Raw genomic sequence first — 11,035 nt, forward strand, 5'->3', positions numbered from 1 at the left:
ATCGATGTTTCTCTCCCATCGATGTTTCTAACTCTCTATCTCTCTCCCTTCCTCTCTGTAAAAAATCATAAAATATATTAAAAAAAAAAAAAAGAGATAGACAAAAGAAGACACTGTGGCCACCATGCTACAGGGAACTCGCCCTTTCTCTTCCCCCCTCCATCCTGTCTCAACTGAGGTCTGTAGCAAGGTGGACCCATTCATGCAGGCTCCCCCTCTGCTTTGTGGTGCCAGATTGTTACTAGTTCCCAGACATCCGTGGAAGAGGATTTCGGGCGAGGGCCCTGGCTCACCATGAAATCTGCTCTGGGCCTGGATGAGAGAGACCCCACCTGCTTCCTCTGTACCTACAGCATCGTCATGGTGCTGCGGAAGGTAAGGTCCTGGGTGCTGAGACCAAAAGGAAGACCTGTTTGTCTTTTTCACCAACCCGCCCTGCTCCACCTTACGAAGGGGCTTCTGTTTGCGCCCTCCTACCAGGCCTTTTTCTGAATGGCAGCATGAAGTCCCTTCAGCTGTTATCTTTCATTCACCTACCTTCCCACTGTCATCACAGTATTGGGCACGGGCAGAAGGAGAGAGTGCATTCGGGGCATGTCTCTGCACAGTCAGGCCCTGGATGGGGGGAGTAAGCACACTGCTCCCCAGAGGTCAAGGATCACATGCAGACACATGTTAGTACATGTGCTAACATATCCTTGCCTGTGGCCTAACATGATAGAGCTCTACATAAATACATGGACATGAAAAAAGGAGGCGGGGGAGAGAAATGAAGGTCTGCCGGAGGGAGATGAAATGAGCCCTTTAAACTGCTGCTTTGCCCTCCACAAGGGAAGATCATCACCACACCTGTATTCTGTCCCCTCCCCCCGCCACCCTCCAGTTTGCCCTGGCACACTTGGGAACCTTACAACTGGGACGTGGCTGGCTCAGCAAATACCTCTCCTTGCAACCAGGCAGCCCTGAAGCAGCTTCCCAGGAACAAGGTCCCCAACATGGCGGTGATGATCAAGTCCCTGACTCGGAGCACGATGGACGCCAGTGCGGTTTTCAAGGACCCCACGGGTGAGGAGTTAGGTCCCGGGAGTGTCTCCATTTGTAGATGAGAACATTGAAGTAGTGAGCAGCCCACTTCCCAGCCAGGGCCCAACCAGTCTCTGTGCTGCCCTTGACCCTGAGACTGATGGGCCATGCCTTCGCAGGAGAGATGCAGGGCACGGTGCATAGGCTGCTGCTTGAGACCCGCCAGAATGAGCTGAAGCCTGGCTCGGTGCTGCTGCTAAAGCAGGTATGGGAGCTGTTCTCCACCCCTCCTGCCCTGGAGGAGGCCCCCTGAGCTGTCTGTGTGGCTCTCTTCCCTCCCAGTACCTAGGCAAGGAGTTGTTGGACTGGTGCTGACCCTGGCTTACTGGAGCTGAGTAAAGACACAACCCCATTCTTTGGGGGTGGATGGGATGGGGTTTGTGCTGTTGGGGGAGGAGGGTGTGGTAAGTGGTTCCACTCTGACATCAGGGCTGGGGCAGGATGATTTGTGTGATCCTCGTGCAAAGACTAAGAAGGGAGAAACAAGTGGGGACCAGGTGGCCATCTGGCAGCATCTAGTCCTTCATCAGGGCACTGACCTTCCTCTTCCTTGACTCCAGATTGGAGTGTTTTCTCCTTCGCTCCGAAACCACTACCTCAATGTGACGCCCAACAACCTGGTCCATATTTACAGCCCAGATTCTGGGGATGGGAACTTCCTCAGGTCATCTCAGCCCTTCCCCAAGGTAAGAAGAGCGGGATGGAATGGGGACTGGTAGAGCCACTTTCTGCCTGGGTCTTCTGATTTTTCCCCTCCACCCTGAGCTGAAGAGATGCCTTTGGGGACAGGGCCATCCTTCTTGTCCCTGGTCCAGCTGCCTGCCAGGTGGCACAGTAACAGGACCTAGAAGAATAGCTGGCTTCTTAGTGATCCCTGAGAGACTTGAACATTGGAGAGGCCGGAGTCACTTGAGAACTGACAAGTTGAGGGTCCATGACAGGAGGGGTAGGGTGGCCTCAGTGAGTGACTGAGGGTCAGATCTACTGCAGGTGGCAGTGCAGAGAACAGTGAGCTACAGGTGGCCTGTCCAGTGAGCCAGCACTTGCTCTGCATCTTCCCTTTGCTGAGTGTGGGGATACCCACACACAACTCAGGTGGGGACACCCCTTTGGGAACTGAGGGAGACTGGGCTTCCAGACAACTCTACTCCAGGGTGTGAGCAGAGCCCGGCCTTGACTTGGCACAGCGTCTCCTCTGTGGCCACTCCCACCCTTCCTGGGATCCTGGGCTGGTGTCACGGCCTGGCCCAGGGTCAGGAGACCTGGGTCATGTCCCCACTCTGCTGGCAATTTGTAATGTGACCTTGGCAAGTCCTAGCTTCTCCCCTGCTGTTGCTTCATCTATAAAACGAGTGGGTTAGAATCAGTGGCTTCTAGTCAAGTTACACCCTTAGTTCTAACTTGCAACTTCCATTTCCCTCATCTTTCTATTTAACCTTCCACCTCACTCCAAAAAAATCTTTATTTTTTTTTAAAATTTAAAGTCATCAATACTCACTGAAAAAAATTGAAATGGTACAGAATAAAGCAAAACATGAAATTTAACCTCTCCACTCCCATTCCCCAGAGCTAACCATGATTAATGATTTAGTTACAAGTTTTAATTACCTGTCCATATATTAGCTAGTTTGGGGATTAACAGCTAATTCTTAATCCCAGGCTAACTCCTCAACATACTTCTGAATAACCCCTTTACTTTCTGCTCCAGTTATATAGATTCCCTAAAATATCAGATAAAAATAGAATTAGGTTCAGGGCGCATGAGGCCATATTAAATTTTATTGACTATTAAAAAAATAGAATTAGGAAAGAAAATCAGCCAGAAAGGTTTTTTGTTTCTGTTTTGTGTTTTTTTTTTGTTTTGTTTTGTTTTTAAATATATTTTATTGATTTTTTACAGAGAGGAAGGGAGAGGGATAGTTAGAAACATCGATGAGAGAGAAACATCGATCAGCTGCCTCCTGCACACTCCCCACTGAGGATGTGCCCGCAACCAAGGCACATGCCCTTGACAGAAATCGAACCCAGGACCCTTGAGTCCAAAGGCCAATGCTCTATCCACTGAGCCAAACCGGTTAGGGCTGTTTTGTGTTTTTAATTATCTGCTGCTTTGGATGTCTGGTGTTTCGGCCTGGGCACGGGTGACTGGCCCTTGCCACAGTCCTTCGTCCCATCTTTCCTAAGCCCCCACCTATTCCTTTGAGGTTGTCTGGGTGGAGCTATTACTAACCAGGGGGGTTTCAGGGGCTCGGGCATTGGTAACCAGACCCTGTGTCCCCAGGAGCCAGGTAGCTTCCATGGCAGCCTCCAGCATGAGACTGCAAAGCCTGGGAAAGACCTCAGAGCAGCACAGAACCCAGAGGCAGGGGCATTCCCGCAAGAAGTGCCCCCGGAAGCAGGTAAGACAATCAGCCCGCCGGGAACAGAAGAAATTCTCCTGTTCCTCTTGAACTGCTTACCAAATTCTTCTGGCTGCATCTTGTTCCTCCCATTAATCTTTGGATCTTATGGAATCTTACAGAAATCAGATGGGGTGCCCTCTCTGGCAAACCTGGAGGCCACAAAATAATTAACAGTGTGATTGGGGCCACGTAGAGCAAGTGGAGTGTTACCCACTGGTCACCCCCCGTTCCCAGGCCACGTACTGTTAGCCACAAGGAGGAGGTGGACGGACACCATCCTTGTGCCAGACCACAGAGGCAGGTTTCCCCATCCTGACTAAGCTTAGAGGCTCTCCGGGCAGCGCTGAGGAGTCAGACATCCATGTGGTTAGGGTGGAACCAGGATACAGATCTGAGAGGTCCAAACACAGATGTCTTAGTGGGAGCCCAGCTTGCTCCTTTGGAGGCAGTATCACCCAGGTGAAGCCAGCACAGTCCAGATCTGGTCCTTAGCTTTTTCATTCCATAAATTTAACGCTGTCTGTCCCTGGAGTTCATGGGATTCTGGGTAGGTATCGCCACATTCACCAAATTCACAGTAGACCAATGGATAAACCACAAAGCCCATTTATTTATAGCCTATGAAAAAGTATTCCTTATACTGGAAACTTCTCTGGAAACTTGCACTCTATCCTTGTAAGTAAGCTTGATGACAGACCAAACCATCATCCGAAGGTTTCTGGGGTCGTGGAATAAGAGTGAGGAGGTTGCCTGTAGAATATTGCAGCTGGTATCACATCTCCCCTGTAAGGGCAGACCTGCCAAGCAGGCAGCTGCTAGTGGTGGCTGGACAAGCTCGGAGACACAAATATTAATTCTTACTCTGCTTCCCCGTTTCCTGACTATTCATTTCATTTAACATAGTGTTTCCTCAAATAGTCATAATGTAGCTAGTGAGGGGCAACCTTTTTGTTATAATCAAATTCCAGTCCTGCTTCTCTGAGAACAATGCTGGTCACCTTAATTAAAGGGTAAGTGCCCCAAGCTGACTCTGTCCTTCTAGCAGCAGTGTTCATTGTGTGCTCTGTGCCAGGCTGGGAGCTGGGCTCTGCAGGTGTAGCTTCCAGTCTGACTTCCTCCTCGGCTGCCTGACCCCGTCCATGAAGCAGGAGTTTCTTTTGAAACTGTGACTGTGGCATCAGATGGAGCCTAAGTATGCTCACCCCGAGCAAGCAGTTTGACCTCTTTAAACCCTGTCCTTTCAGTAAAGGGGATTATAACAGGAACTACCATGTGATGCCCTAGGAAGGGGTACTGTGAGGTGTGAATGAAGTGATGAGTGTAACATATGTGACTGGCACAGAGCAAGCACTAAGTGTCAGCTGCTGTGACTAACCATCATAGGAGCAACAGCGATTATTACCAGCTCAGTTTCCAAATTCTCATTCACAAGCACCCCACCTGAACGTTACTTTTTTTTTTTTTTAATATATTTTTATTGATTTCAGAGGAAGGGAGAGGCAGAGAGAGATAGAAACATCAATGATGAGAGAGAATCATTGATCGGCTGCCTCCTGCATGCCCCCTACTAGGGATTGAACCTGCAGCCCAGGCATGTGCCCTTAACCGGAATCGAACCTGGGACCCTTCAGTCCGCAGGCCGATGCTCCATCCACTGAGCCAAACCAGCCAGGGCAGGAACAGTTACTTTTATTCCCTACCCCCACAGAGGCACTTTGGGGGACAGGATAGTATCTCCCACTCTTCAGAGGAGAAGCCAGATGAATGAACTGTGTGATTCTGAACACATCTGATGGCTTTTCCCAGCCTTGTTCCTCCCTCTGTCCAGTGAGAGGGTTGCACCAGGAAACCTCGGAAGCCTTTCCATTCAGACATTGTGCCTCTGGATGGAAATAGAGGAACCACCCTGGCTGGGTAACTCAGTTGGTTAGAGAGTCATCCTGATACGCCAAAGTTGTGGGTTCAGTCCCCAGTCAGCATATACAAGAATCAACCAATGAATGCGTAAATAAGTGCAACAACAAATCGATGTTTCTCTTTCTCCCTACCTCTCCCTCTCTAAAATCAATCAATAAATTTAAAATAAAATAAAAAAAGGAACCACTGAGGCCCAAGGGGAGCCTTTTTCTCAGCAGGATGGGCTCCTGCCTCTTGTCATTTGTGAGTATGTGGGGAACAGAGGGAAGATGGAGGTCAGGTCAGCCCTAGGCCTATTGGCCCAGACACCACTGCCCAGGGAGAGCCACCTCCTAACTGTGCTGCCAGGTCCGGGCCCTCCTAAATGGCAAGAACCTTGGACTTGTCAATCTTCCCATCCTCTGCATCCCCCCTGCAGATGACCTGGACGGACTCCTGAGTGAGCTCCCTGAGGACTTCTTCTGTGGAACCGGCACCTGGGACTGCCCGAAGGCAGGGCACCCACCATGAGCAGGCAGCCTCTGAGCATCAGGCAAGGCTCTGGTGCCTGATCATGCCCAAGGGGAGGAAGACCAGCATGATCGGAGATTGGCAAAGCTCGGGACTTCTGTGGTTGCTCCCACTTGGGTGCCTTCCCTGAGAACACCCTTGTCCCTTGGAATCTGCACTGTCGTCACTTTGGGTCTTCGTGGGCATCCAAGAACCCGGCCCAAGACTGGCTCTCCTGCCCTGCTGTCTGCCAAGCCCTGGGCGCATCGTTGTGCTCCTGCCAACAGGGAAGGTGTGTCGCCCTCCCACCTCATCTTGACTTTGCAGGACGTTGGATCTGGTTGGTCCCTGTACAGCTGAGGAGCTGGGAGGAGCCACACCACAGCCGTGGCGCTCTGTCCCTGTGGACAGGGAAGGCGCACACTCAAACTTCCCTCTGCTTTGTCTCTGGAGGCCTGTAGCTGCCCAGCTTACCTGTGTCCGAGGTTCACAGGTGCGGGGCAAGGGGCGTGGCTATGGTATCTTGTTCTGAAATAAAGCAGCTGCCTGTTTCACCTGCCTCTCTCCTTTCCCTCCTCACTGCTCCTTGCCCTGTTCACTCTGCCAGTGGTGCTTTGACCAAGCAGAGCTAGGCTACTCGTTTTCTCTCTCTCTTTTTTTAAATAAACTTTTTCTTTTGGACAGTTTTAGATTTATAGAATCATTGCAAAGATATGACAGGGAGTTCCCATAATACCCCACACCCAGTTTCTCGTCTTATTATCATCAGATATTAGTATGGTAGCTTTGTCCCAAAGAACCAGTACTGATACATTATTATTAACTGAAGTCCATACGTTATTCAGATTTACTCCATTTTCTCCTGATGTCCTGTCTCTGTTCCAGGTTCCCACATTACATTTAGTCATCATGTCTCTTTAGGCCCAGGGTGGGGAACGTCTGGCCCTGAGGCCCTCGAAATCCTTTGGTCTGGCCCTGCCAAGGCATTAGGGGTGAGTTAATTAAATGTTTGACCAAACATAGCAGGCTAATTTTTAAGTTGATAATTCTGTATGGCCCGGGAATGATGTTATAAATATCCAAATGGCCCTTGGCAGAAGAAAGGTTCCCTACCCCTGCTCTAGGCTCTTCTTGGCTGTGGCTGTCTTAGACTTTCCTTGTTTTATGGCCTTGACAGCTTTGAGGAGAGCGGCTCAGGCATGTTATGTTATAGGGCAGTAATGGCGAACCTATGACACGTGTGTCAGAGGTGACACGCAAACTCATTGTTTTGGTTGATTTTTCTTTGTTAAATGGCATTTAAATATATAAAATAAATATCAAAAATATAAGTCTTTGTTTTACTATGGTTGCAAATATCAAAAAATTTCTATATGTGACACAGCACCAGAGTTAAGTTAGGGTTTTTCAAAATGCTGACACGCTGAGCTCAAAAGGTTCGCCATCACTGTTATAGGGTGTCCCTCTGCTGGAATTTGCCTGTTTTTTTTTTTTCATGATTAGACTGGGGTTATATGTTTTTGGAGGAAGACCACAGAGGTAATGTGCTATTCTCATCACATCATGGCAGGGGTTGATGTTGGCCTTGATCACCTGGCTGAGGGAGGGTTTGTCAGGTTTGTCCACTGTAAAGTTACCCTGCTTCCTTCTCCCTCTCCGTACTGTCCTCTTTGGAAGGAAGTCACAGTGTGCAGTCCACACACAAGGCATGAGGAGTCATACTTTACCTCCTTAAGGGAAGAGTATTCATATAGATTATTTGGAATTCTTCTGCATGGGTGATTGGCCTATTCTCCCTCTTTTTCTTTTAAACTTGGAAAACATTGATTTTCCCACATCAGTAATCATTGATATGAGCAGCTAAATTTTATATCTCCTCAGGAAAACATAGCACTATTGAGTGTCTGTTACATCCTGTGGAGAACTTAAATCTTAGGTCACAGCGTTAAGAGTTCCTGGTTTGGGTCCCATAAGCTCTTTTTGAAATGACCTATCCCTCATTTTTTATTCATTCATTTATATCAGTATGGACTCATGGGTATTTATTCTATGCTTTGGATTATAACCTAATACTACTTTATTTATTTTGTCAAGCAACTCTTGGTCACTGTAGCTTCTCTATACCACCTTTTAGACCAGAGTTGCACAAGGGACATGGGTGCAGTGTAAAAGGTCTAATGGTACCAAGTTGCCAACTTTGTTTTCTTTTCCTGGAAAAAAGGGAAGAAAGGATGATTCTCTCAACTCATGGATGAGGGGGTGTGGTAAAGACCCCACTTTGGCCCGGCCAGTGTGGCTCAGTAGTTGACCATCATGCTCAGGTTGTGGGTTCGATCCCCAGTAGGGGGTGTGCAGGAGGCAGCTAATCAACGATTCTCTCTTATCATTGATGTTTCTATCGCCCTCTCTGAAATCAATAAAAATATATATTTTTAAAAAATACCTTAGTTTGACCACCAGCCTCCCCTGTTTCCACCTGTCTCCACTAAGCTGAGTCAGGGACCTCTCCTGGGCTCGCTGTTGTTCTGGGGGGAGGTGTTAATATCCCTTTTCCCTAAGGGGCTGATCCCATGGATCCCCCCTCAAGACTGAAGTGAACAAGTGCTTTAAGAACTCCATGCTCAGCTAGCTGCTGGTTGCAATGGGGCCCTGTTCTGGAAGGCTTTTGTGTTCTAAGCCCAGGAGCAAGAAAGGACTAATCCACCAGCACCCTTGCCCCTTCGCACTCCCATTTGGTCCTCCTACCTGCACGTCTTTCTCTTCTACCCACTGCTAACTCCCCAGCTCTGCCTTTGTAGCTTAGATCTGTGGCCTTCATGCACCTAAACTACCGCCTACCCCTGGCTGCAGTGCCTTTCCCCATTCAGCCCCCTACCGCTCACAGTCCTGGCTGATGTCCTGGTTTCTCTTGGTGTGCTTCATCTCCCCACAGGTTCTGAGCTCCAAGAAGGCAGGCTGGGTGTCCCGTCACCTGGCACTGCTCCTGCCAGTAGAACTGGGCTCCCTCTGAGCTCATGTGTGGGTTGAAGTATAGGTCTCGGGAAGTTAACCTTAAGGACAGTTTTTCGGCCCTTAGGAAATTAAGGCGAAGGACAGGAGACAGACACATGGTGTCACTGGGGACTGAGCTGTAGCCAGAGCACCTCCAGGCCTGTGTGACAAGAAGGTTGCAGAGAGGCTGGAAAGGTCAGCACAATCGTGGGCCCCACAGGCCATGACTGTTGTGCACCTCACAAGGGAGGGGACGCCCACCCCACCTTGGCCCCTCTTGGCCCCACCTGGCCTTGCCAACTCCCAACCCTGGGAACCCAGCTGTGGGTACTCAGTCCAGGCCGTTGGTGGGGCAATTAAAACGCTGAATGGGTTCCAACAGCAGGAGGCAGCTAATCAACGATTCTCTCTTATCATTGATGTTTCTATCGCCCTCTCTGAAATCAATAAAAATATATATTTTTAAAAAATACCTTAGTTTGACCACCAGCCTCCCCTGTTTCCACCTGTCTCCACTAAGCTGAGTCAGGGACCTCTCCTGGGCTCACTGTTGTTCTGGGGGGAGGTGTTAATATCCCTTTTCCCTAAGGGGCTGATCCCATGGATCCTCCCTCAAGACTGAAGTGAACAAGTGCTTTAAGAACTCCATGCTCAGCTAGCTGCTGGTTGCAATGGGGCCCTGTTCTGGAAGGCTTTTGTGTTCTAAGCCCAGGAGCAAGAAAGGACTAATCCACCAGCACCCTTGCCCCTTCGCACTCCCATTTGGTCCTCCTACCTGCACGTCTTTCTCTTCTACCCACTGCTAACTCCCCAGCTCTGCCTTTGTAGCTTAGATCTGTGGCCTTCATGCACCTAAACTACCGCCTACCCCTGGCTGCAGTGCCTTTCCCCATTCAGCCCCCTACCGCTCACAGTCCTGGCTGATGTCCTGGTTTCTCTTGGTGTGCTTCATCTCCCCACAGGTTCTGAGCTCCAAGAAGGCAGGCTGGGTGTCCCGTCACCTGGCACTGCTCCTGCCAGTAGAACTGGGCTCCCTCTGAGCTCATGTGTGGGTTGAAGTATAGGTCTCGGGAAGTTAACCTTAAGGACAGTTTTTCGGCCCTTAGGAAATTAAGGCGAAGGACAGGAGACAGACACATGGTGTCACTGGGGACTGAGCTGTAGCCAGAGCACCTCCAGGCCTGTGTGACAAGAAGGTTGCAGAGAGGCTGGAAAGGTCAGCACAATCGTGGGCCCCACAGGCCATGACTGTTGTGCACCTCACAAGGGAGGGGACGCCCACCCCACCTTGGCCCCTCTTGGCCCCACCTGGCCTTGCCAACTCCCAACCCTGGGAACCCAGCTGTGGGTACTCAGTCCAGGCCGTTGGTGGGGCAATTAAAACGCTGAATGGGTTCCAACAGGGTTAATCACTGCTGTGTTTATAGAGGCGCCTTTCTCTGAGGATCGCTAAGCCCTCGCTGTGCATGATCTCATTCCTCCTCTGGGATCCCTCACTCTGGAATACCACCAAGAAGCTGGGGCCAGAGTGGGTGAACAGCAGGGTAAAGGCAGTGCCGGAAACAGCCCCGGCTGCTGCCACCCACTTGGGCAGGCTGATGAGTGTTTGCTCTGGCAGAGAACAGGGGCCCTCAGTCAATGCACTACACATAAGAAGCCAGCCTGCTATGTGCCAAGTGCCCCTAAACACCATGTCAAGACCTACTGTGTGCCAGGCCCTGCTGGGACCAGAAACCTAACTGAATAAATTCAGAGCCTCCTCTGGAGCCCACATCCAGCACGGCAGATGGGACAGGTGCTTTACCAAGTGCGTGGATTGGGAGTGGCTGGAACTGGAGGAGTGGGGGACCCGGCGCTGCTGCAGAGATGTCCCCCAGAGCAGGTGACCTTTGAGTTGGACTTTAAGGAAAGAGTCAGAAGAGAATTCCAAGAAGAGGGAATGTCAGGGAAGGGTGAGGAGCAGGATGAGAATGCCATGTGGTGTGAGGCCAAATGAAGGAACAGGGGCTTAGTTGGAGAGGGGAGGTGCTAGAAGTCAGCAGAAGTTTTCAAGCTAGGAATTAACCGTTTTAGTTAGTTCATTCCATCCGGGCAGTGAAGCAGAGGGGTGGTGGCCAGAGGAAGACACACCTGGTAGGAGGCTGGGCTGGCCC

At 50.1% G+C, this 11,035-nt stretch overlaps 1 protein-coding gene across 1 annotated transcript in view; it reads left to right on the forward strand.

Moving 5' to 3' along the window:
- The window catches only part of LOC102238863 (chromosome unknown open reading frame, human C17orf53), a 14,507-nt gene extending 8,065 nt beyond the window's left edge, over positions 1 to 6,442 (forward strand). The window contains exons 5-10 of the mRNA XM_014537730.1: positions 235 to 375; positions 957 to 1,065; positions 1,203 to 1,288; positions 1,644 to 1,769; positions 3,365 to 3,482; positions 5,821 to 6,442. Coding sequence (XP_014393216.1) covers positions 235 to 375; positions 957 to 1,065; positions 1,203 to 1,288; positions 1,644 to 1,769; positions 3,365 to 3,482; positions 5,821 to 5,912 — 672 coding nt within the window. The 3' untranslated portion in view covers positions 5,913 to 6,442. The remainder of the gene's footprint in view (positions 1 to 234; positions 376 to 956; positions 1,066 to 1,202; positions 1,289 to 1,643; positions 1,770 to 3,364; positions 3,483 to 5,820) is intronic.
- The last annotated feature ends 4,593 nt before the right edge of the window (positions 6,443 to 11,035 follow it).

This window comes from Myotis brandtii, unplaced genomic scaffold, assembly GCF_000412655.1.
Source record: "Myotis brandtii unplaced genomic scaffold, ASM41265v1 scaffold1814, whole genome shotgun sequence".
In the NCBI taxonomy this organism is placed as follows: Eukaryota; Metazoa; Chordata; class Mammalia; order Chiroptera; family Vespertilionidae; genus Myotis; species Myotis brandtii.